Here is a 27,399-nt window from a genome sequence, read left to right as displayed (position 1 = left end):
GATGAAAGTGGGAAATAAACCCGACCCAAACCACCGGCTCTCGGACCATGCTAGGTCGCGGGGCATTTGCCACCGGACCGTGAGAACTGGGCGCGATTTTTTTTCAGTAGTGATCTGCTCCGCAGCGGAACAGCAGCAGTAAACAGAGACAAGATCGCTCTGATCAGAGCTGCGGAGATGTGGAACCGTGCATAACACCACTACTAAATTTTAACATTAAAAATGTGAAAATTAAAAATAAATCATACAAATTCGAATGTGATTATAGAGGAATATCTGCAGCCCTAGTACAAACCCTAATCCTGTTTGTGGTGTTACGCACATCGGTGTTATTTTTTTATAGATACAATCTAACAATTTTTCTCAAGTGCAGGTACTTGTAGGCCAAATGTGACATGGGGAAAATGTTTATCCCTGCCTGATTCTAAGTTGTTTTTCCCCTTGCAAAAATCTCCTGTAGAGGAATATGATTACTGCAAACTAGTGTCAAGTTCTACACATTAAACAATCCTTATAGGTAAAGTCATGCTTCCAAAAGGAGGTAATAATATAGGAAACAGTTTGGAGTGGAGGGTGTCTCTAATTTTTCACACAATCTTAATATGTGCCCCTCTCAATACCCTGGCCTGCGATTGGTCATCAACATCTGGACACCCAACACAGATTTCTGTACCATTTCTAGTTGATATTCCTTCATGATGTGACCTGTCCTCTTTCTTACTTGGTTTTTGCTCTTCTCCACATTCTTTTCCTCCTCCCTGCTCTTCTCCTCCATTCACAACCTGCAATATAAAATCCATATCATTGCGCAGGCTGGATACAGCTGGCAGGCCTTGAGTTTTAACACACCAATCAGCCACAACATTAAAACTACCACTAATATTGTGAGGCTTCCCCTCGTGCGGCCAGAACAGCTCTGACCTGTCGAGGCATGGACTCCACAAGACCTCTGATGGTGTCCTGTGATACAGTATCTGGCGCCAAGACGTTAGCAGCAGATCCTTTAAGTCCTGTAATTCGGGAGGAGGGGCCCCCATGGATCAGGCTTGTTGTTCCAGCACATCCCACAGATTCCTAAACGGACCCTAACCCCGGCCGTCCACAAGATGAATAAAAATGTGTTTATCAGATCAGGCCACCTTCTTCCATTGCTCCATGGTCTAGTTATAACACTCACTAAATTACTCCTGTTTGAAGTACCGGTAAATTGGGCACTAATGATTCCTCTGTTTTTGGAATAAAATGATCAAACCCCATAGGGAAGAAACATAATGCCCCCTCAAAGATTCACAATGTTCAGCAGTTTATCATCAGAACCACCACACATTTATTAATAACTGTGACTTGTTTTGTGCCCCCCCCCCCCCCCCCCCCCCACCCCACCCCCCATATCATTTCCGTATTTATCTTTTCTGTAACTCTGATGGGAACGGACGGCTGTCGTCAAACCAGGAGGTAAGTTTGATGACTTTCTGCGCCAGTGACACCCTGGCATTTGTCTGTTACAACCACTTGTAGTGGTTTTATCTAAAACTTACTTATGACTTTGTCAATTGAGTATTGAAGACTTCATGGCTCCCTGTTAAGTGCATATCACCTAATTTCCCCGACAGTTATAAAACCGACTCCAGGACTAATCTAAAATATATCACTCAAAGTTTACATTTTGCATGATGACCTGCAGAATCGTAATACAAGTAATAAGCAGTTCAAATCGTGTGTGTGTGTGTGTGTGTGTGTGTGTGTGTGTGTGTGTGTGTGTGTGTGTGTGTGTGTGTGTGTGTGTGTGTGTGTGTGTGTGTGTGTGTGTGTGTGTGTGTGTGTGTGTGTGTGTGTGTGTGTGTGTTCCAGTGGTACGGCGCCCCTGGCCTGCCTTGTCACCATGCTCCACTCCCAGGTGAGGGGAGACAGAGTCAAAAATAGCATCTTCTTCAAACTGCCTGGACGCATGAGCCTGTTCACGCTTAAGGTAGGCCCCCCCCCCCGGCAGAGGTATCTGCACACCTATTCCCGGCAGTGGTGTTTTTGGCACTGAAATTCTGGTTGGGCATATCATCTTTGATTTTTTTCAGCAGGTGTCATTGGAAACAACAGTTGTTTTGTATTACGGTATTAAGTCCAAGTGATAAGTTTGGTTCTAGACCACTTTAGTTTAAAAATTGATGTTGAACACAATTAAACAGCTGTTTTACATAATCAATAGTAATCAATGAATCAAGCAGTATAATCTATATGTTCACTGAAAGGAGGTCTGTAGCCTACCACTATAAGCTGGCACCTCATACTGTATGTACAGCTGATAAACACATAATGGAGAAGAAGTTTTACCTGGTAATCTAAGAAGAATTAACCAGAGAAAGTAACTTTATGCATTAGGTTGGCTATGAACGGTGCGGTACGGGTGTTGCAAGCATAGTGGCGGAGATATTAATTCATTACATAATCAATAAATAATAATAAAGAATCAAGGGTTTTTACACACTCAACCCCAGAATAAGACATCACCAAATGCAGACTCAATATGTATGTAGGCAAAACAATACAGCCTTAACACCATGGTGGGGGCGGGACACACGCACACAGCAAATTGGTAATCTCAAAACTGACTGTTGGTCAGACTGTTGGCATTAATACTGATATTCTAACGTTCGGTAACACAGTGCAACAAAAACCCAACTGAATGTGATTGAAACAACATGTACTTTGTTACCAAACCGCAGTGGTAACTTGTAACTATTTGATTTCCGGAGGCAGTACTCTTTAGACATGCATTTATTTTAGGACAGGTAGACCAGCATGTTCTAACTTTTTGAATACAATAACGCACAACAAATGTGTACTCCTCTCCACCTCTCTATCATAAAATAATAATCTATGTAGATATCAAGTAAAAGTTGAGCTAATGTAGAGACACCACTGCTGTCTGGCCTTTTTGCCAGGTGAAGCTGAGAAAAAGATAACGTCTGGAACAGAGTTTCCTTGAGAAAGAATTGGTGCCGTTCCACTGTCCTGGAAGATTTCAATGTCCCAGACAAATGGGGGAGATTCTGGTTAAATATAATGTGTTTTATTGAGCCTTAAAACAGTTGATAGGCATACTATAAAAGAGATTGAAATCATGAAGGCATGTAGATTTATAATATTTTTTATTGAATATTCAAAATGAAATGTCCCTTCCATTTAATTTTTTTGTAAATAAATAAATTATTTATATATATATATATATATATATATATATAACGACTTGAAATCTAATAATTTCTGTTTGAACAATAAGTAACAAGTGCAGCTGCTTTAATTAACATTTCACTCACATATGTGTGTGTATATATGTGACTCACCACGTACTTTAGGGTCATTTGGCAGCATTTGTCTTTTTCTGCCTCATTTGAAAGTGGAGAATCAGAGCTTCCAAACAAGGTGTCACTTGTGCAAATCAAGCAAATATTTTTAAAGCTATGACTTGTTAATGACAAGGGTGTGGTAAACCGTGTTTCTGAGATAATCACCTTCAAAGTTTTCCCCACACCAGGTTAATTCAGCCAGCTCCAAGAATGCAATGGGGTTGGCGGACAAGCAAAGCCTCATGGCTAATTTACATACTGCTGAATGGGCCAATCACGAACAGCTCAACAACACAACTAATTTTGTTAAAAAAAAAAAAAGCTTTTATCGAACAGTAAGAATATACATGTTTTATAAAAGTGGAATTATTTTGGCGTTTTAAAGTACGGACAAGACATTCTATCAATATTCTATATATCAATATTATGAGTCTCAGAAAATCTGAAATCTGAAAATCTGTCACCAACCTCAACGGACTTCATCATGTCATCAACTTTTTCTATCGTTGGTCTCCTCCGGTGGTTCTTGAAAATATTCCATTTCATCGTCACATCAAGTTTGAAATCCGCTGTTTGAAATGTTCTCCCATGTCCGGAGTAATATCAGATTTAGCAGCGCTGTCGTTCTCCACGTCGCTGTCGGAGAACTGACTATCATCGCGGAAAATGAAGTCAAGTACCCGCTGCTAACACTGACTTGGCTCTATCGTACTGGTCAGATTAAGGTCCGAAATATGATTCAGCACTTTCATCACCCGCTTCGTGTAATCCATAACGATACTGAGAAGAACGTTTTAACACCCAAGTGAGACCGAAACACCCCCATGCTGCGCTTTAACCTTCTGTTTACGGAAGTGATGTAGGTGCGTGACGCGAAGGATTTTTCTTTGCTGTTTCACAACAGTTGCTCCATGTGTGTAAAAGTAGTACGAGTTAAAGGTTGAATTCTATCAAAACAGTTTCATATTGTGACATCACATCACATGGAATATGGATGTATTATCTTCACCTGGACTGTCGCTTTAAAGGAAATGATCGATCAGCGTTATTCAGCACTGTTCCGCGTCTCGGTAAGTGAACTGCGTTTCCCCAGAATATTTAACTCCACGGTTTAACATTTTGCTACTATTTATAAATCAAACTCGGGTTTGAAAATACGTTGAGAGATTAAAAAAACACAAAGAAACACGAATCTGGAAAAATTTCATTTTCCTCCAAGAAAGGTTTTTTTCACCTTATTTGGCTGCTCCTGGTGATTTTAGAAATGCGCGAGATGACGGCTTTTGCTGTGGTGTGTGACATATATGTGTGTATATACTGTGTGTGTATATGTGTGTGTGTGTGTGTGTGTGTATATGTGTGTGTGTGTGTGTGTATATGTATGTGTGTGTGTGTATATATATATATATATATATATATATATATATATATATATATATATATATATATATATATATATGGCAAGTAGGTCTAGATAAAGTTTGTGGTATTGTCCGTCTTCGTCGGGACATCTTGTTGAAATATTTTACACACAATGGATATTAACCATCTGCTTTGGGTCAGAACTTAACTATCCCAAAATAAATGCCAAACTATCTGCCTTTCCAGGCCCGAGCAGAGACATTAAGAGGGGCGGGCGCTAAGAAAAGAAAAGACACCCCCAGCTCGGTTTTAGGTATTTTGACGCTCTGGGCAATCTGTCGACGGGGGGAGGTGTAAGACAGTAAGTGAGGAAGTATTCCCATTACGCACAGTGTTTTGTTTTGTTCCACGAGGAAGCGGTGCACAGCATTGCGGGCGCCCGTGATCTCCGCTGTGCGCACCTCGATGCCCATTCACGCTTAAACGCTGTCTCTGCTCTGTGTGTACTGTGTTTACAAGTGCAACCTGTGGGCGGGGCTTATTTCTACACCGACAAATGTGATTGGTTATAGGTGAAAGGTATGCTTTAGATCGTCCAAACTGGTTGGCTTTCCGTTGCAACTTGCCGAACGTGGAAGTGAACAGATCTGCGGAATTTTTCGATCTAAATGTCTGTCTATTTTATGTCGAAATCGAGGAGAAAAATATGCCGTTATTGTTATCGGCCAGCACTAATCCAAATTGTGCTTGGTCATTATGGCGCGAGAGATTTAAATGTTGGACTTCAACAGATTTTCCCAGTCAAAGACCGCCAATTACTTGATAACGGAAATGCCAGCTCTTTTCTGCTTTTGCCAATCTTGTGCATAGTTATGCAGATGGTCATAAATATGTTTTATGCGCTACACTTAACTCATTGAAATTAATGAAATTATTTATTTCATTAAATTAATTAAATGGGTTGGTTTTTTTTTGGGTTTAGTTTTTTTCCCTAAACTTAACAATAAGCCAACATAGATGTCTAGTCATGCATGGTGAATTAATGCTTATTCAATTAAATAATGCAATATCTATTCATACAAGGCACTTAAAAGAAAATCCTTCATGTAATAACATGTTGGTCATTCTCTCAAAGTAATTTTTATGATAAAAGATTTATAGATTCTTATACTTAAAAACGGTCGATAAAAATACTTCTTTGAGTGTTAGTAGACGGTAGTGAGTTGAAAGTTGGCCTGCATTGGTTAAGTACCACAACATTAGGAATCCAAACTGTACTTGGTAATGTACTTGTTTGGTTGTGTGTGGGTTTGATCACTGATAAGCCATATGGAATGACAAAAGCATTGTTGTCTTGACCTAATAACCACTGCACCCATTATCGCAACATTTACATTTACATTTAGTCATTTAGCAGACGCTTTTATCCAAAGCGACTTACAAGGGAGAATGACATTCAAGCTACATTCAAGCTACATTTGACTATAAGGAATGATGTTATTGATTTGTATGAGCTACAGTTCTCTGGCATTTATTTGACAACAGTGGTGTAGGTTTATAGTTGGAATGTAATAAACATCTAACGGTTAGATTTAAAAATCATTTATTTACATAATAAGCAGCAATTTGTAGTCCAAAATTCCAAATATTGTCCGAAAAATCTACCACGTCTGGAAATTTGAGTCTATAAAGGTCTGGTAATGGTATATGTGTAGGAGCACTGGGAGTATTTGATGCCTAAATTGCATCCGACTCTATTCTGTCATTGCAGAAGAACGCCCTTCAGTGGACTAAGAGCTCAACGGAGTCAGAGGCGGCTCCCGACGCTGGTGCAGCCTCTGCAGCCGCAGCGGCAGCTGCCAGTACAACCACCACTTCAGGGATGGCCACGGCACAAGCTGGCCTCGCCGAAGGCACGGAGCAGGAGAGCTGCGACTCCACGGAGACCATGGCCAATGCCAGCGGAGAGAATGACGGTAAGTTAGTTTATACTATAGGTTTTGCAGCTGTCTGAATTCGGAGCGGGAGGGGAAAAAAAATTTGCAATTCGCTCTTCGAAACCATAATATAACTTCATCACATTGGGATTAGTTCCTAAAACCTTGCTTTAGCTTATGAACATTTTTTAAATTGCCAATATGCACAGACATTAACATTTTGAAGAAATAAAGTACAATGTAAAGGATAGAACAAATATGGCTAAATTTGTCAACGGATTCTCCGTGTCAGCAGTACAGTTGTTCGATGTAAAATCTCTGATGAATCTTAAATTTTTATCAAATTAAAACGTTACTGTTTAAAGCCTATTTAAAATGTTTCAAATTAAATAATAAACGAACTGTAGCGTTTTCCAAATGAGAGAGGGAGGAGAGTGTGTACCTGGTGGTGTGGGAGGGGAGGCAGAGTGTGCACGTGGTGGTGGTGGTGTGTGCGGCAGGAGTTTCGCTTCCTTAGAATTCTGAGGCAGGCCTATCAAGAGATTTTTTTTTTTTCTGGCTGCGATGTAAACGGCCTCTTGTCCTGTCCCATAATGCACATTCATGTGAAGAAATGCGTTGATTCGGCTAAATGGTTGAGCGCGATCCACAGCTCAGATTGGTCTTTTCGACAAACAGTGTTTTTATTGTTCATTTATTTATTTTATTCCATTGTTTAATTGAATGAAACAAAGGCCCAGTGCCTAAATGTGCATAACAGGGGAACCCCCCGCCCCCAACAACTAATCTGTACATACCTCTGACATGTCGACGAGCAACAAACTGTCCTTAACTTCCTTAACGTGTACCGTGTGTTGTGGAATTAAGCAGATGCTTATGAGTGAAGACAGACCAAACTCGCTGGATTTTTAAATGAAAATAGTCAACATAGCCTCTCAAAGCTCTTCACACCCGAAGTCAAAGGTTATAGGTACAAAAGTGCGAGGGATGTGCCGATTGTGAAATTCTGGGCCGGTACGATGTTTAAAATAACAATTTGGCTGATGCCAATGTTTGTGTTTTTTTTTTTTTTTTTTTTGTTGTTTGTTTTTTTGTTTTTTTGTTATTTATAGTCAAACACTTTTGTGCTAGGGAAACAAATCTTTATTGTAAAAAAAAAACCAAAACAAAACAACAAAAAAAACCAGAACTGTTTTAAAGTCTTTCAGCCCTTTCACACTATCTTTGAATGAGCACAAATTCAATCATACAAATTAATGAAACAACCTTTAATATAACCTTCTTTCACATGACAGATGAAAAAATATATAAATAAAACTTTCAAAAGCCTTTTTAGCCTGCCATTCAAGCCCAACAAAAAATATTTTGGGGAACCATTAATTAAATATAATTAAATTTAAAATTGATGAGAAAAGCAACAAAGTTAAAATAATCAAAGTTAAAATATTTTAACTTTTTGCCGTCCTCCACGACAGAATTGGACAAATGTTTATGAGCCTTTCCCACTGCATAAAAAAACCCCACCAACACCCGCTAACATCTGCCTTTTGTCTTTAGGCTTTTGTCTCAGCAGTATTCACGGGTATTTATCGGCTCCTGCTTCCATTGGCGGTTATGGAAACATGAGATGGTAGACATGCACACTTTTGCCCCTTTTCTGGCGCAATGCTATGATGAGTGTTGAATTCGGACGTTGGCGCGTAAATACACAGGAATATCCGTATATCATTTGATCATTTCAAATCCGGTTTAGAATCCACAATCAGAAGTTATTGACTGTTTTTCCCCTGCATGACGGACCATGAAATTCTTTGAGTGTGAGGACAACCCCCATGCTCCCGCCGGGCTTGGAGCCACCCCAGCACCACCCCAAGCTGGCCTTCGAACCAGAGGAGCGTCTCCCCTCCCGGCTGCCGAAGGCCCAGGCCTGATGGGCAAAGAGCTGGCATTGTGACGTTGAACGTGACACACATGAAAAGATAGGCATACTCGTCTACTAGCAATGGGACCGTAGTCAATCGCCTATTTTTGCATTAAAAAAAAGGGGGGGGAAAGTGCATATACTGTACGTGCTAACTTTGGTGTGAAAACAGTATTACAGAGGTGGTGAAAGCGAGGAGCCGGCTCTACTACAGTGATGGACGTTTTCTCTGGAATATCACACTTAAAATTACTTTAATAAAAACCTTGCATTGAGATGAGAGTTTTTTCTATTTTATTTTCAGCTCCAGGTTTATTACTTGTAAAAATTCTTATATATAATATACAGCCACAAAAAAATTAGTTTAAAGGGGACCTATTATGCTCCCTTTACACATGTTAAAATAGGTCTCTGAAGTCCCCAAAACATGTTTTTGAAGTTTTTTTGCGTAATGCATAATGCATAATGGCTGAGTGTACCACTCAGCCATTATGCCATTGTGACATGCCTCAAAACCTTAGTGTTCCAAAATGGGCTGTTTCAGTGTGTGTAGCTGTAATTGTGAATGAGCAGCCAAGACCCTGGTTCTGAGCAAATTGGCTTTGATAATTTCTCCGGGCTCCATTTTATTTTCTCTGCAAACTTTCACTGATTTCACATCATCAGTACACTAAAATCTGTTTCTGAACAAATTTGAGGCGGGAAATAATCAATCCAGTTGTTGAATCTTCACTCATATTAAGGGGTGCGCCGTTCTATCGGCCGTACATTGATATTTGCCGATATTTGTCTTGTTGACTGCTATCGGCAAATACGATAACATTCAGCGGTGGCAGTGGCCGATGTTTATCCACACATAGACTTTACTTGGGTGGGCTGCTCAGGTATATTAACGGCCCCCAAAGTATATTTAGCATTTTTTATTTTATTTAAATGTTTTATCCGTCAGAGACGAGAGAGAGAGCTCTCTGCAGCACTCCAAGTAGGAAGTGATGCTGCGTTCAGAGGATTGCGGAAAACATTGGCTATTGGCCAAATCGTATCGGCACAGAATTTCACTGTTGGTGCATCCTTACTCATATTAGATCAAGGCCTAATTTAAAATTCGTAGATACGGACACGGTACCGCGATGCACCAGGACTCTCAGACGCAGTGATTTCTTTTGTTTCATGTAAATGTCAGAAAATAAATACATCTACAATAAAAACACACTTATTTTTATTGGTTTTGCTGGGAGAAACTCACAGCCGATCCGATGGAGCAGATGACCATATGAAGAAATCTGTGACTAGCTGATGTCAGCTCGTGCCGAAAGTAGAAAAAACCTTTGAAAACCAAGCAGTCAGAAGCCTCAGCATTTTACATTTACATTTAGTCATTTAGCAGACGCTTTTATCCAAAGCGACTTACAAGGGAGAATAACATTCAAGCTACATTGCGACAGAGATTAGTGTAACAACAACATTAGTGTAACAATAAATACTGCAAGGTAGTGCTAAGTAATTGTAGGTTAGGACAGGAGGTACTCACTGAAGAGCTGGGTCTTCAAGTGCTTCTTAAAGACAGAGGGAGGTCCCTGCTCTGGTCATTTTTGGCAGCTCGTTCCACCAACGTGGAACTACAAATGAGAATTGCCTGGATTTTCGTGGCTGTATGGCCGGCAGAGCCAGGCGACCCTCATTTGATGAGCGCAGCACCCGGGGGGCAACATGTGCTCTTACAAGAGCATTGATTACTTTGTCATTAGTTGACCCTTTGGCCCCGTCTAATATGAACATCCGACATTGTAACATTATATATATATAGGACATTTTTTGACAATAATTGACTAATCAATGCCATGCAGCATCGCTTAACTCCACCCACGGGGCCTGGTGGTGGGGCCAGACCAGGAGCTAAAATATGCGCGGGTACTTTGGTGTGGCAAAACAAAGGGGTTTCACAGGTTCCGGCATGGCAGTGGAAAAGCAGCATTAGTTTCATCCTTTGAACACTCGATATGATGGCCTTAAGTCTGAGCCCTTGGCTTTACATCATAGTAAACTGGAGTTCAGATTTACCAACTGATGTCAATCACATGCAGAAGACAAAGTGACATGCCACTACCAATTTGAGCTAAAGTTACAGCTACAGATGATGATTTTAACGGATAGTGAAAGAGACGAAGTTCAAATTAATGTGCTTGACAGACCTCTTTAGTAGAGCCATGGCCATAGCTAAACATTGTAAATTTTGAGGAAATATACCATGTTAATTTTGTTTGTGAACTATTTTGGGAGTTAAAATAACGTGGGATATTTTTTAATGAACAACAAACACCCCGAATGATTCTAAACATTGAACTTTTCTTGATGTCCCCCGAATGCAATGTTTTGCCTGCCCTCCACGCCGTAGCTTCTGTGGACGAAAGCTCGTCCAGCGCTTCCTGCTCCACAGAACCTGTGGCACCGAGCCAGCCTCAGACCCGCCTGAGCAGGACAGCGGGGCAACAGGGACGCACCGACTCACAGACGCAACATGCCCAGACTAGACTCAGTCGCTCCAGACAGGTAAATAATTCTCAGTTTGCTGTAAGTCATTTTGAAGGCTGTGTTTTTGAGGGGGGGCATTAGTGACATTTACTGAAGGTGTCTTTAACCCTCTCTCTCCTTTTCAACCCTTTCTCCTGCTCCATATCATTACCACGTCACCCCAGTCCGGAAGACAGAGGAAGAAGGCTGTTATGATGCCGCGTGTTGTCCTGACCCCACTGAAGGTCAACGGGGAGCATGTTCCATCAGGTAATAGGCCTGTACCTACCCATTAGCCACTTTGCCCTATTCATTCCTCATGAAACCCTCTCCTTTCTTCTGATTCTCTCCCTTTCTCACTTCGTAGTATGCCGCCCTTATTGCAAAGGTTACCCGATGCGTCATTCTGCATGGTTTGTGGGCGTACACCTAGGCTTGTTTTTCAGTCGACACACTCTCGTGGGAGCGCTCTGCTGCCCCGCTGTGCGAGAGTCTGCATGTTTTGTTCATATGATTCATAAAATTCCTATTCTTTCTCTTTAAAGTAATATTTATTGTTAAGTGAGGGAAGGCCTCTTCAACATTACATTGGTAGTGAATATCTCCTTGCAGACAAAAGCCAGGTTGCTTTGAGTGTTAATCATAGTGAGTAATGGTAATTTAGGCTAGTACACTGTTGAAAATCCAAACCATCCAATCCATGTTTTGCAATTACCTCTTGTTTAGCAGTGTGTGGCTGTAAAGTCATTGGGCCTCATTCATGAACAGTGCCCTGCATAGATTTGTGCTTAAATCATGCGTATGCGACATTTACACAAAAAATTGGGATCCAACAGTATGTACAAAAATTTATAACTGGCTCGGACCATGCATACACAAAAATCAAGACGTCAGAGTCCTGGAAAATTATATTGCTGAACTTGAACTAAATGTAAGTGGCATATTAGAACCACACTTGGTGAAAAATGAATAAATATTCAATAATATACAATAGGGGTCTGGAATATATTGTCATATGTTATTGATACACTGGTGCCAAATATCATTATATTTATTAATACATTGTGGCACTCTAAACGAGTGGTGTAACGGGTTGTCGATGATCTGTGATCTGTACGAATTGCCCCCCACGGTTTGGCACTAGGGATGCCATGGTGAGGAATTTTTCCCACCGGTTAATAAAGTCACGAAGACAGCTAACACCGGACATTTTACAAGGGGAGGTCGGTCCCCGTTATGTACGCTTATTACGGATGGAGGGAGACGGGTCCCGATCTTTACCCGATCTGTCTCCTATAGCCTTCTCTCCTCTCCTCCCATGATAAGCAGACTGGTGCTGCAACTCAGCTGCACTTTCACTTTTGTAGCATCAGACTAAGATAACACGCTTAGTATTCAAATAACTAAATGTTTTTATTTGGGTTTTATTTCTATATATAAATAAATAAACGACGGTGGGGGCGGTGGGCAAGTAACGTAATCGGTCTACGCCCAAACACTGTAACACTGATAACTGTGGCACACGTGAACCACGGATTAATTGAAAATTTGACCCATCTTAGTGAAATACTTTTGCTGGCGTCTCGATGCTGAGTTGCGGTGAACAGACAGATGCGTGCTGTGTTTACTGTGAAGCACAATGCAGATTGTGTGTCCTGGAAGATTTCAATTTCCCGGACAATTGGGAGAGAACAAATATTCAAATATTATCCGTATCTATTGAGCTTAAAAACAATTGATCATCTTCCTGCTTCTCCTAGGTCTGGAAGCTGTGCTCTGTTGCTTCTCCGTGTGTGTGTGTGTCTCCTGGGTTTACAAGTGCAACCTGTCCATGAGGGAGGGGGTGGGACTTATTTCTATGTCGACTAACATGATTGGTTAGAGATGACGGGTCAGCTTTGATCTGTTGCAACTTGCTGAACACGGAAATGGATAGATCTGCGGATTTTTTTTTTTTTATCAAAATGATCTGGTCTATATTATTTCGACATAGAAAAAAAATGTGATAATTTGTGTTATCGTTTTATCACCCAGCACAAACTAAAATTGTGCTAAGAGGGAGTTATTTTCACCGGACATTATGACCGGAGAGATTTAAATATGTCGGACTTGGAACAGATTTTCCCGGTCAAAAACCGGTAATTACCGAATAATGGAAACTATGGCGCAATGAGTGGTTGACGGCACGTCATGCTGTGATGCTGCTACTTTACGACGATGTCGGGAATGAGCTGTGGATACAGCCAATGTCGCCGCTATGCGTCTGCGCCTTGCCTATATTGGTGTGGGCAAGATCCGCTACTTAACAAATACATTGTATTTTGAGAGATGCAGACTTCTCTAAAATTGACTAATTCGCGTAATGCTGAACTGATTTTCATGAAATGTGATTTGTTATAATCATAAGAAATTGATGATACATTATACTGGTTACTTATTGCATTTTAATCCAGTGACTGGGGGCGAATCTAATCATATTTTTCATTCACTGCCATGTTTAAAGGAAGAAGGTATCGTGTGTGCTTCATATTGTTTCAAACTTTAATCTTACAGTTTTGTATTGATTGAATATTTTATATATTTTAAGATATTATTCAAACATTGGAATCTTTTTGTTGTACATTGTTTCATCTCAGTTGTCAAATTTTATGAAACTGACACCACAATGAAATTCCTGCTTTTTGCCTTTTTTGGGGTTTTCCCGGGTTTTCTTCTCCAGTTACACAGATATCGTGATGCATCGTAGATGAATTCTCTTGCAGTGTATCGAGTATCGCAGAATTGCTGTATTGTGATACCGTCGTTATCGTGGGCCAAGCAGGTTTGACCACAGATTATTTCGCTTTATGGATATTGATATTAGAGATGCGCGATCCGCTGTTTTTCAGTTCGGATCTGATTCTGGTACATATGTGCCGATACGATACTGATTCCGATACCAGAGCTCTTTTTTTCTTATTATTGTATTTGGTATTATGTGTAAGGTTACATGAGTCTGTAGTAAACCACACAGCACTTCTTATTAAAAGAGCAAAAACTATACAAAAATCCATTAAATCTTTAAGTATTCCAAAGCAATTTATTTGAAGTGAAAGTTAAGTAGGAATCACATACTTCACATTTTACCTTCACATACAAACAGGTGTAGGTTTTCAAAGTGAATATTAAAAATAAAATAAAAATAGTAAAACGATCAAGATCTGGACCTTTGGATCGTATGTCAACATCAGCGCCATATTGGAATGGTTGTGGAATTTTTTTTTCCCTGAAACCTTTTTTTTCTACTCCAGATAGATCAGGGGTGCTCACACTTTTTCAGCATGCAAGCTACTTATAAAATGACCAAGTCAAAATGATCTACCTCCTACAAAAATGCAAAACATATATTTATTTATAAATATATTGAGGATTCTTTATATCTACAATGTATGTGGATGTACATGCATAACCGCATGAGCCAATATTGCACAACACAATTAACTATGTACATTTTTTGTCATTACCCGAGTTTACTCTGATGACTTGCACTGAATTGAATCAGTCAGGGATGCATAGTCCGGACAGTAGCTGCTGACAGCAAGCCTCAAGCACACTTCCAAATGTTCATCAGTCATGGTGGAACGGTACTTGGACATAATGATCTTCATGTGGGAAAAGGCTGACTCACATAAATAAGTGGAGCCCAATAATGCAGTCAAGGAGGTAGCACATTTCCTCATGTTGGGGTACTTTACTTCTGTGAGTAAGTTCCAGGACTGTCCATGAGCTCTGGACTTCAGCTCAATGTCGGCTTGTAGTGTCAAAATCTCATCTTCCACTCCAGAAAAGTTCAGGTGAAACAGTATTGCAATTTTTGATGCGAGTGAATCAACCTCAGCATCTTCCCGAAAAGGATAGCACATGAATGTAGTGACTGGCTCGAGCAAAGAAAAGTCTTGAAAGCGTTTGTCAAACTCTGACAGACAATTGTCAATCTGCTCTGTGTAGCGTGCACTGTCAAGTTGCACACAGGCCTTCCCTTGCATCTCCAGCTCTGACGCCAGGTTCTGGAAGTTTGCCAAATCATGGCGCTGCAGCTTTGAGGAGAGATGTTGCATCTTTCGTTTGAAAGCATTAACTGAGCTGATCTTATTGATCACTGTTTTGTCTTTTCCTTGCAGCTCTAGATTAAGGTCATTCAACTAATGTCAGATCGGTTAAAAATGCCAAGTCCAACAGCGACTGACCGTCATTTAGTTGCGTGTATTCTGCATGTCCAGCTACACGGAAAAACTCCTTAATCTCCGGACAGAGCTCTCGAAATCTTTGCAGGAATTTCCCTCGACTAAGCTATCTCACGTCAGTGTGTAGCAACAACTCAGAGTGGTCGCAGTCAGCCTTCTCCAGATATGCATGAAATAACTGTCTTTGAAGAGATCTGGCACGAATAGAACAGGCGATCTTCATTGCAACATCCATGATCTCTTTCATGTTGAGCATTTTAGCACATAACGCTTGTTGGTGGATTATGCAATGGTAATTTGGGAAGTCCGGGAAAGCATCGTCCTGCCTGCATTTGGCAATAAATCCATTCAAGCAGCCAACCATTGTGGGTGCTCCATCCGTGGTGATAGACACCAATTTGTACACTTGGAGCTGGGTTTTCTCTTAAGTTTTTGGACGACTGAAATATGTCCTCTCCTTCGTGTCTGTTCTTTCATGGGCAGTACTGTCAATAGCTCTTCTTTTGTAGTCATATCACTAAACACCATACGAATGAAAATGCACATCTGGGCTGTCACTCACGTCCGTAGATTCATCCAACTGCAGTGAGAAACACACGCAATCTCCGATATTCCTTCCAAAGTTGCTGGGTTAAATCCTCAGCCATCCTTAAATCCTCTTTCTCAGCTCGCTTTTCAGCGGGAAGTCGGTGTCGTAATTTCCATGAACAGTCCGAAAATGCCGCTCCACATTTCCCTTCTTTGGTATTGCGATGGTAGACTGGCAGATGAGGCAAACGCACTTCGAAAATGTCATCGTGAAGAAAAAAAAAGTCCTTCTCCCATTCCGTATGAAAGTGATAAGTTTTTGATGATTCAGATGTCATCTGACTGGCTGCCCTGTATATCAATTAAGTGACGGGATGGATGATAGGCTGACGTCTATTTTTCTTAATGTCATGCGATCTACCAATACTACCTTTGCGATCAACTGGTAGATCGCGATCGACGTATTGAGCACCCCTGAGATAGATCATAAACCCTTGAATATAAAAACACTCATTGAAATAGGTTGAGAAATGTAAACATTATAGTGCGTTTTAATCAGAAAAAACAACAGCTCCCCCGTTTACTTGTATTTGTTTACAGGCCAGTCTTACGAGGATTATTTTGGTTTTAAACTGGAGGCAACTGGCAAGCTAAAGAACATATGTGTGGTTTTTAATCCTCATCCGGTGATTAATTTCAGTGTGGCTCTGCACGAAGAGAACTACAACTCCCAGTAGCCTATTGCAGTGAATATTATATACGTTTGAATCATTGCGTCTTATTTTGCGGACCAATACAGCTGAATGGCTGCTTCAATCAGTGAAGGTTTGCCCAACTCCATATGCCAGTTCCTTTTGCACATTGCGCTTTACATGTTAATTATTTTCCGAGTTGAATTGTCGAGCAGGCAGACCATTAAATTAGCAAAATATAACTGCGGGTTCATGGTCCAGCGCAAGCTATGGAATGTAATTTGGATCAGCAACGTCAGTCCAATATCCGATGAGTGAATGACGTAGGTATTGGCGACCATCCAATATGAGTGAACTTTTATGTCAATCTACTGTTTTTATTTAAGCCATTCATGTGCAATCCTCTGAAGAAAATGGCTTCTACTGGCTCCACCACTGCAGCACAAAACTCCAGAAGCCGCAGCAGACATGCGCAGAAGAGTCAGCTCCTCCTCTTTGTTTGCGTTTGTGCTGGAACCGGGAAGTTCCTTATATGGAGAAATCAAGGTGTGGTTTATGCTAATTAGCACACACCTGGAAATTTAGAATGATTCTGATTCATCAACAGACGCGTGGCCCGTACACCAAGTCATGAATCCGGTGCTGACTTTGTGTCTACAGCTCTTTTGCGCAGAAAGTACGAACATTTCTAAGCACGTATTCATGAATGAGGCCCATTGCCGCTAGAATCAGTTGAGCACACTGTTATACAATCCGGGTTCAATTGTGTAGATGGCTATATCTATTTTGAATATTTAAATTGTAAATTTTCCAACGTTAGATTACATTACGTCATTTAGATTCAGAATAGTCTTTATTTCCAAGTAAGTTTACACAAACAAGGAATGTTGAGCAGATGCTTTTTTCCAAAGTGACTTACAATTGTATTTTATTTTATCGATATATATCCTATCGGTACCAGTTCTGCTTCCCTGCTCAATCTTTATTTTATTAGATGCACACTCACCAGCGGCCATTGGTTCCTATTATCTAACTAAGTGTGCCTAGCACAGACTCGCAGAACGCTTCACTACTGTGGAGCTTACTCCTCTGCGACAGCTTCTCACAGTGCGTAAATGCAGTCTTAACAAGAAAGTCTGGTGCTGTTAAAAAACAAAACGCTAAATCTCCTCTTAAAAATGAGAAGCTCACAATATAATCACACGATTTTTGTTATACCAAAAAAGGCCACAACCCTGCGATTGATCAGGTTGTTCAGGGTTTTATTTAATCTTTAAAAAAAAAAAAAAGAATAACAGACCAACAAACTCTAGTTAACAGATGTACTGTGGCAATTCCAAAAACTATTTTTATATAAACTGTGATATTGCTGTTACCTAAAAGAAAACATGGGTTATAATCCCCGCAATATACTTTTCAAAAGTACTGTATTGAATTTGTACAATTCAGTACAGCCAGCCACTAACTTATAATTTTGATTAAACTATACAAGCTATTAGCCCGTCTTTGTCACACACATGCTCTATTGTGCAGCTACAGTTGCCGAGACACACACATGCAATGCAGTCCGTGAAATGTGTCTTCCGTGTTTTCCCATCGAGACTTGTCCTCCTCCAGGGGGCAGGCCAGGGTAGGCAGCCTATGGTTCCCGGGGTCAGATGATGTCCTTGTGCGTGTTTTTTTTTTTTTTTTTTTAAGTTGGGGTTCTTACGATGGTATATGGAGGAAACCCTATGTGAGCATGGGGAAAACATGCAAACTCTACACAGAAAGGCCCCTAATCGGGAGCAGCACTCCAGGTAGGAATCTAACTCAGGACCTGCTTGCTTTGAGGCAAAAGTCTCTCTTCTAAAAAGTGCAATGCACTGTGCCACAATGCTTTTAGAGCCAGGAAGTTCATTAATTCATTCAAGAAACTACTAACCTTCCAACCGATATTTGTCAAATTATTTTTTAAAGACATTTATAAATGGATGTTGACGTAAATAACTTTGCCTAGTTTCCCGTTATTCTAGTGTGCCACTAGATGAGTGGCAAAAGGTGTGGCTGTTCCATCTGGGTATCTATATGTGTATTTCTGCTAAAAGGCCCCAGCTTACATTGAAACAGAACTTTTTAAAACAAAAAATTAATGTCAACAACAAGAAGCGACTGGGGGGAGTGTTTTGAGCTCCAAATGTGATCCACGTTGCATTTGTAATTTGGCAAATGTTCACAGACCTCCCCATGTCTGCACGTGGTCATGCTGGTTCATTCCTCACTATATATTTTATTACATTTTTTATAAAAGTTCTATCAGGGTTAGGATCATCTGGAGAAAACCTGGAGAGTCCCCATTACCCACCTCTTGACATCCTTACTGTATAATTTATTAACAGTGGGCATTTATCCTAGTTTTCTCTGCCCTTTCTGTTCATGCCAAGAACCCCATTTCTCAATTATCTGCCAAAGACTTGGACTCCATGCCCATCCTTCTTTTTAAATGGAGGTATGGCAGCATTGGAGCCTGCTGCCTACCAGTCGGGGGTGTGCGCGCGCCTGTGCTATCAGTCTCCCGACGACACCCCCCCGCCCCCAACACACACACACACACACACACACACACACACACCGTTTCTCAGTTAAAATCCCCACTTACCAGTAGACTCTCGATCCCAACCCCCCACCCACCCCACCCCCACCCCCGGGTATGAGCAGCGTGTCTGACTGGCACCCTGCCCCCCCTTTTTTCCTCCCTCCCTCCTTCAGGAGCAGCAGGGAGGCGGAGGGATTGCTCTAGAGGGGGTCCAGGCCCCACTCTGCGCACTCGCCCCGAGTTGGGCTGGAAGCGCCCCCAGCACTTCAAGAGCGCACACTGCCTTCGCTCAGGTACCGGCCTCATAGCCCCACCCAACCCCAACACCCCCCCATCCCCTCCTCCTGGAATTAGTGCCAGCCCTCCTCTGTTCTTCTCTGCCCCACATTAATTCCGTAACACCCCCCCCCCCCCCCCCCTTTCGCAGGGGTAAACTCTTTTAACACCACCTGCTCTACTCTCCTGGTTGCCAACACCCCTAGATTGTCACGAGAGTTATACATTTCTTAAAGGCCACAAGAATAGAGTTTGCTATAGGTTTGAATGAATGAAAACAATTTGGTTATTTTGCATAGTTATAATAAATCTTGGCTGGGACCACTAGCTGTTCCCTGAGCAGCAACAATAGGCTTTGTTGTCTTTCACTAAATGTGTGAATTAGTTGGACCAGGTAAGACCCTCAGTCAAGAAATGATTCAGTTGAATTCAGACAGATAAATATCAAGTTTAGCCATTTCAGTGTACTTCAAACAGCTTGATTGTTTTCCCAGCATAGTAGTATAATTCTGTGTGCGCTTGGCACGATGGACAAAGTTCCATTCCGTGCTTACAGTTTTTACTCATTTTTGGATGGACTATAAAGGGTTGACACATCAGTTTCAGAGCTGGAATTTCTGATTCTTGGCTACTGACTACTACAATGTCGTTGAATGCCCCAACCACAGTGACAGCCCCCCCCCCCCCCCCCCCACCCCCCACCCCCCACCCCAAACTCATCAATAGCACCAGCGCCAAGTGGCCTCGGCTAAACGACTGGCTATTGTCTTGGCAGGGCCCATGAAGAGGAGCCGAGGAGGGGTGGACGTGGACTTTGAAACGCCGGGATCCATACTGGTCAACACCAACATCCGGGCCCTGATCAACGTGCGCACCTTCTCTGCCTTCCCTGCCCACTCCCAGCAGCAACTCCTCCAGTTGCTTCCCGAGGTGGACCGCCAGGTGCGACCCTTAAGTATTGTCCTGCGTGTTCCCTACCAAAGAGAATGCATGTTCTATTCAAAACAGTTATTTGACTTATTAACAATTGTAAAGGGTAAATAGAACAAATATGACTTAAGCCGCTGGATCTTTGAACATAAATGGACAATAACACAACAATATTGTGCGTTGTGTGTATATTTTAAGCTAATGCCACGAGTGGAAACCGACAAAAGCCAACTGACAAGCTCTGTTTGTGAAGAGATTGTATGTGCATTTTTTCTTTAAGTGCAAGGTAGGCATTAAGTATCAACGCTTCCACCTAGTTCAGTGAGGATGAAACGAATCACCAGGTCTATTCCAAGTTTTATCCCAAAAGATTTTGCTACATCATTGTTGAAAACCTGAGCTCAATTTTACACACTGGAGCTGAGGTACAATGTTACATCTAGGCATAATTCGACTGACACAATAACACCCGCACCAAGGCTCCTGTTTTGGAATCATTGTTTAAAGGGGAATGGTAGCTCAGGCGGTAGAGCTGGTGGTCTAGTGATCCAAAGGTTGCTGGTTCGAGCCCAGGCTCCTCCTGCTAGCATGCTGTAGTGTCCTTGAGCAAGACACTTAACCCCTAATTGCTCCTGATGGCTGCGTCTGTCAGCGTTTGAACAATTGTAAGTCGCTTTGGATAAAAGCGTCTGCTAAATGACTAAATGTAAAATGTAATGTAAAGTGAAGAGGGGTGGCAGTTACCTATTATGCATGGACACCCACTGCAACAGAGTTCCGTCATCAGAGCACAGCGGAGAATGTTGACCAGCATCTGTTTTACTTTCATAACAAATAGAAATCAAAAACATCTAAATGCGTTGAGAATTGTTTTGCATCGTGGTATGTCGAATCTTGGAGTCCCAAGAGACTGAGCGATATTGACAAAATTAAATATCGTAATATTTTGAAGAATACCCCAAAACAATCATTTTTAATGTGGATATGACTGCAGTTTCAGAAATTCCATTACTTTACTGTGGTGCAGCTTTTAAGACCAGGAAAAAACAACATATCACAACTCCATCATATTATCTCAGATTCTATTTATGCCTGGCCCCGCCCATTTCTACTGTTTAGACATGTACAGTCTCATTAGAGTCTGTCCAAATATTGATCATGTGATATTCCCCCTGCAGGTGGGGCCCGATGGCATGGCACGTCTAAGCAGTTCGGCCCTCAACAACGAGTTCTTCACCCATGCCTCACAGAGCTGGAAAGAACGACTTGCTGAAGGTATTTTTATTTATTTATTTTGATTTGCTGCTATTGGTTTCTACACTTTTTTCCTCATGTTGGTTCTGTTTTTAAGGGGAGTTCACCCACGAGATGCAGGTGCGATTCCGGCAGGAGATGGAGAAAGAGAAGAAGGTGGAGGCATGGAAGGAGAAGTTCTTCGAAGAGTACCACGGTCAAAAGTAAGCCAGTCAACCTTGGGTTTCTGGGTGTCCACACCTAATTTTCTAGTTGTTTCTCCAGCTACTTAAGCTCTGCCTGTTCCTCCTTTTTAGGTCTGGCCTGACGCAAGAAGAGTCCCTGAAGCTTACAATGAGTGATGCTACGGACGGGACAGCTAGCGTCTTGGACAGCGACGTGGCAGCAGCTGCAGTGGCGGCAACAGGGACTCCCAAGAGGCGCAGCGTGGGTCGTAGGAGGAGGGACGGCAGGATGAGGAGACGTACACGAGCAGACTTTCGACGCAGGGCTCGTCGGACCCTCTGCAAAGCTGCCCCAGCGGCCCTCCAGTCTCCAGAGCCTGCAGAAGCTGGTACCTCGCTGGACGCAGTGGCAGTGTCTTTGGGCTCCCCCATGTCTGAGAACACAGTGGTCCAGGGAGAGGTGGTGCTCCAGGCAGAGTCCAGCCCGGCGCTCCCTGCAGAATGCGCCACCGCTGAGCCGGAGCCTCCTGCTGCCCCAGAGCCTGAGGCAGTGCCAGCCCCGGATGACACTCCCAGCCCCACGCCCACACCCAGCCCCAGCCCGGCATCCACCAGCGCAACTGAGGAGCCTGGAATCCCTGTCCACCTTCTCCCCGAGGAGGAGGCCGCTCCGCCCCTGGCTTCCACCTCCTCCCCTTCTTCGCCGTCTCCCTCCTCCTCTTCTTCAGCCTCCTCCCCGGCTTCCTCACCGTCCTCGACCTCCGACAGGCAGGGGACCTTTGCTGTTGGCCTGGACTCTTCTTCGTCTTCTTCGTCGTCATCCTCCTCATCTGGCTCATCCAGCGCCGCAGCCACCGCCGATCCCTTGGATGACACCGCCTCTGTGGTCACCTCTGTCACGGGGGGCACTGGCACCAGTAGCCGCGAGAGCAGCCCCTCAGCCAGCCCAGCCCCACTGCCTAGGACCCAACCAAAGGAGCAGAAGAGGAGGCCAGATGATACCCAGGTCTTCTCCAGCTTCCCCGAAAAGAGGCCACGGCTTGATGACCGCCAGTCCTTTCGTACCACAATCGACGGTGTCCGTTCAGAGAAGCCGCAGCCGACAGCAGAGGAGCCCAAGGTCCCGCCTATCCGGGTACGAGACCGCTCCAGAAACTGTCATCCAAAAAGTGGATCACTCGTTCAGACTTGTGACCATTATGTTTTCCATTGGCATGTGGTAGGAGGAACTAGGTGAAACTAGATGAAAATATGAAACTGTATTGTTTGTTTGCAAGACAGAATATGCATCACTTTGGAAATCATTAAATGTCACCACTTATACTCCTTTTCAACAAGTTCATATAGTTCTCTGGGGTCCCCAAAACATGTTTTGCTTAAAATACCTCTCAGATTATGCATTCTGGCCATTCTAGCATTCCTCTAATGACATCTGTTTCAGTAGCTTTAAATGCAAATAAACTTTTGCTCCGCACACCCCACTCCAGCTGCATGCTGGATGGGGGCAGAGGTGAAATTGCCTCTGAGATTCACGGCAAGTCAATAGACTTCTTGTGAATCTCTATAAAATCAGCAGCAAGAAACACTCATCACCTGGATATCCCCACCCATTCTCTCATTTTACTCTCCTGTTATTTTAGTGTGTGTGTGTGTGTGGGTGTGTGGGTGTGTGGGTGTGTGGGTGGGTGGGTGGGCGGGCGGGCGGGCGAGTTTTACCCATTGCTCGTTAGACCAACCAACTAACAGGTGTACAGCCACCCTGATCCTGGGCCATAATTACCTAAACCACAGATACTTACATTTCCCTCATCTGCAGTTTTGTCTTGGTTTGGGACGTTGCCCTCAAAAATAAACTTTATCCACTAACCCTAACCCCAGCTATAAGGCCCCAGCTTACAGTGAAACAGCCTCTCTGAGGCTGGGGGCTGATGTAGCGATTTGTGCTGGTCTGTGCAGCCAACAACAGAGCACTTCCAATGGTTAGCTCTATATGCTATAATGCTGGCGCTTGTGAGGAAAAAAATGGACCACCTTCCCAAAGGTAGTGCTCAGGCTGTGGTTTGAGATACTCCGATTCTAATCGCCCCCACTTGACATAGGAGGGGGAGACTAATCTGAATGGCTTGTTGAATCACATGTTTTCTGACCTAGGCTGCCCACAAAAACTGACTGGGTTGTCTTATTTCATAGTTTGTGTGTTAGTAGGCCCATCAGAGACCCAAATATATGTGCACAAGCACTGAAAAAGTGAGTTTTTCATAAGTGGTGACCTTTAATATAAACATGAGCATTTTAATTTTTTCTTCATGAACTCTGGCTATACAAATTATATAAGAATATATTTTTTTAATTCCATTTTTTTTTAAATAAACCCATTTGGTCTGAATCTTTGTCAGGCTTTTAATGTAATATTTACGGTAATTTTAAACTTTAATTATGATTTCAAAGCTAAAATAGAAATGTCTCTTTATTTTTTAGATTAAAAAGTCTATTTTAGGTGATGCTGATGAGATAAAATACTTGTTATAGAAATTTGACATTACAAGAAAATGTTTTTTGATACTTGGTTTTTTATGAAATTTGGGTGAAGTCTCAAATATCAACACCGTTTCGTTGTCTTTTCGTGTTTGATTGTAAAGCATTGTAAAGTTCTTTCGTCTGTCCCCAGATACAACTGTCCAGAATCAAACCGCCATGGGTCAAAGGGCCCCCCACCTACCAGATCTGTCCCCGCATTGTGCCCCCCGGCGAGGGCTCGCGGCGGACAGGCACGGGGGGCGCGCGCACCTTGGCGGACATCAAAGCCCGTGCCCAGCAGGCCCGGGCCCAGCGCGAAGCCGCTGCTGCTGTTGCAGCCACTGGCGACGGGGCGGGGCCGGGCGGGGGTGGGCTGCGGCCTGCTGCTGGGTTACCGGATCGCAGCAGTGGACGACGGGCGAGAGAACACCCAGGACCTGTCGAGCCCGGAGGAGCAGGAGGTGGGAGAAGGGGAGATGGTGGGCTGGAGGAGCAGGAATCGCCTGAGGGCACTCATCCGTCTGGAGCACAACTACAGCTTCCACTCCTAGAGCCTGCAGACAGGGCAGCAGCCCAGCCCCTTATGCCCCAGCCTCCCACCTCCCCATCCTTGTCCACCTCCTCCACCTCGCTGTCCTCGGAGCCTCCGCAGACCCCAACTCCCACCCCACCCAGGGAAGAACCAGCTGGGGAGCAGGGTGCCACAGAAGAAGCATCAACAATAGTGGTAGCAGTGGTGGCAGCCCAGGTCCAACCCCAAGCCAAGGGCTTCTCAGACCAGGCTGCCACCGCCTCATCGGCTCCGGAACCTGCTGGCGGACCTAAGTCCGCGGTTTACCACCACCTGAAAGAGGGCCTATGCCCAGATCCTGGGGCCAGTGCTGTGGTGGTGAGAGTTGGTCAGAGTTGCAACAGCACACCCTTGGTTCCCACTTCCATCCCTGACTCCCTGCCTAGGTTCGGGGCTCAGGGCGTGGATGTCATCCAGACCCTAACAGCCCCCTCTCAGCATTGGGAGCGGGAGAAAAGCAAGGGAGTGGGGGGAGGAAGTGTCATCCAGCATGGCTCCCGCCACGTCGGGCCCCAGGAGCCTCCCTCAGCCAGAGAAAGACAAAATTCCACCACTGCCTCCCCACTTCATGTGTCTCCCTCCTCGGCACGGGACAAGGAGGATGAAGCCGGTGGTCACAGTGACTCTACGGAGACTGCCTCTGACTGTGAAAATGACAGCCAAGAGGAGGATCAGCTTCCTCCCCCTAGCCATAACTGGCACCATAACTTGGCCAACCAGAGAAACGGCTTGCCAGTCATCCGCAACCCACTACCCCAAAACCAGCAGCCAGTCATTCAGGCTCATGTCTCTGGCCGCCATGGTCCTACAGTCATCCAGCCCTGCTTTCCCAACGGTTTGGCTCATTCCCAGTCAACCCGCTCCCATCAACACGACCAGCAGAATCCCCAGGCTCTTTCACAGGCCCCCAGGGGCCAAGGTAGTGTCGCAAAAAGGGAGCCCAATGATGAATCTGCTGCAGCTGCTCAGAGCTCTGTGGAAGAGGACTGTAGAGGGGGCTTGAAACTGTCGCCCAAACCCCCTACCGCTGCTACTAACACTGCACCTGCAGGACCTAAGAGGGTGTTTGGCTCAGCCAGGCCCGTGTCCAGTGTCGAGGCCAACAACCCCCTGGTCACTCAGCTGCTGCAGGGAAGTCTGCCTCTTGAGAAGGTCCTACCCCAGTCTCAGTCAGCCAACAGACTGGAAATCAGTCGGCTGCCCGGGTCCCCACAGCCCAGAGCTTCAGCGGTCAGGAACCCAGTCCCCCGTGTCAAGGCTCCCCAGGAGAGTCCAGCAGAACCCCCCAGCCCAGATAGCTCTCTGTCCTCTCAGAGCAACATCCAGCAGAAATCTCTGGGTGTTGCTCCCAGTGCCTCCTGCGTGTCAGAGGCCGCCACCGCTCAGCAGTATGTGTCACCACAGCATGGGGGGATTGTGCCGCTGGGTGCTGTGCCAGTCATAACCTCAACGCCACCCTTCTCTTCCTCCTGCCCTTCCTCCTCCCGACGCATCTTAGAACATAACTCTCACAACGATACGTCCTCGGAATCTGTTGTGATCAAAGAACCTCCCGGGCCTCAGGCCCTACAAGGGACCATACCGGACAGGCTGCACGCAGCCAGCCATGCCCCCCTTAACAGTCCCTCACTGTCACCGTCACCACGCGCCGACTCCTGTTCCTCGGAAGCAGTGCCTTCCATAAAGATCAACTGGCGCCCACCTCAAGCACAGCTGATTCACCTCGGCCAAGGGCAGGTCCCACTGACACCCGGGGTCAAGAGTGAGCTCAACACGCGGCCCTCATGCCAGGCTCTGGCCAAATCCACCCCAATCACTCTCGTGGGTGTGACCAAAAAGGAGCCAGCGGGCTCTATCGATGGCTACCTGAGCGGAGGCGCCATGGAGGGGCTGCTGAACATGGAGATGACTTTAGCCAGGATGGCCAGTAAGGAGCACAACAAAGCCGCCTACACCTCTGCCTCCCCGTCTTCTTCCCCAACTCTCTCCTCAGCCCCCTCGCTGCCCTTCCAGTTGTATGGGAAGCTCCCCAAGCAGGCTGGGTGCGGCGGCCCACCGGGCCTCAGCTACACAGCCAACGTGTCTGTGATGGAGGGCAGTGGCTTCCCCCGGAGTCTGGCAGATGGTGTGCTGCAGCTGCGGCCCCGCCTGGGCGCCGGGACTCAGAGCGCCTCGCTCAGCATCCAGGCTTTCACAGACAGCGCCACAGAGGAGGTGGCACTCAAGTGCTCATGCCGCCTCAAAGCCATGATTATGTGCCAGGGCTGCGGGGCTTTCTGCCACGATGACTGCATCGGCCCCTCCAAGCTGTGTGTGTCCTGCCTCGTGGTCAGATAGTTCCACCCAGACTTTTGAACAGCGTGTGTGCGTGTATGTGGTGGTGGTCGTGGGGTGGGGGGCGGGGGGGTAAAAACACACCTTGCCCGTCTGTACAACTAACTCTTAACTATTTGACATGTATAAGTATTAGACAGCAAGACTTGGGGGAGGACACAAATAAGGACTTAAGGTTTGAAAGTGGGCAAAATCCCCCCTCGACTGAGTGGAGGGGGAGCAGATGAGATGTGCACCTGACTGGCAAAATTGTTGCCTTG

General features: G+C 44.3%; 1 protein-coding gene across 1 annotated transcript; it reads left to right on the top strand.

Moving 5' to 3' along the window:
• Positions 1-1,855: 1,855 nt before the first annotated feature.
• On the top strand, positions 1,856-27,167 carry asxl1 (ASXL transcriptional regulator 1). The gene is made up of 10 exons (XM_080015716.1): positions 1,856-1,969; positions 6,478-6,682; positions 10,960-11,114; positions 11,261-11,345; positions 19,267-19,386; positions 20,145-20,311; positions 21,478-21,574; positions 21,651-21,756; positions 21,850-22,852; positions 24,386-27,167. Exons 1-10 carry the CDS (start codon positions 1,883-1,885, stop codon positions 27,140-27,142), a joined length of 4,782 nt encoding a protein of 1,593 aa, XP_079871842.1. The 5' UTR covers positions 1,856-1,882; the 3' UTR covers positions 27,143-27,167.
• Positions 27,168-27,399: the final 232 nt, after the last annotated feature.

The sequence above is a fragment of the Zeus faber genome (assembly GCF_960531495.2).
Source record: "Zeus faber genome assembly, chromosome: 15".
Classification (NCBI taxonomy): Eukaryota; Metazoa; Chordata; class Actinopteri; order Zeiformes; family Zeidae; genus Zeus; species Zeus faber.
This window is presented reverse-complemented; position numbering and strand designations above follow the sequence as displayed.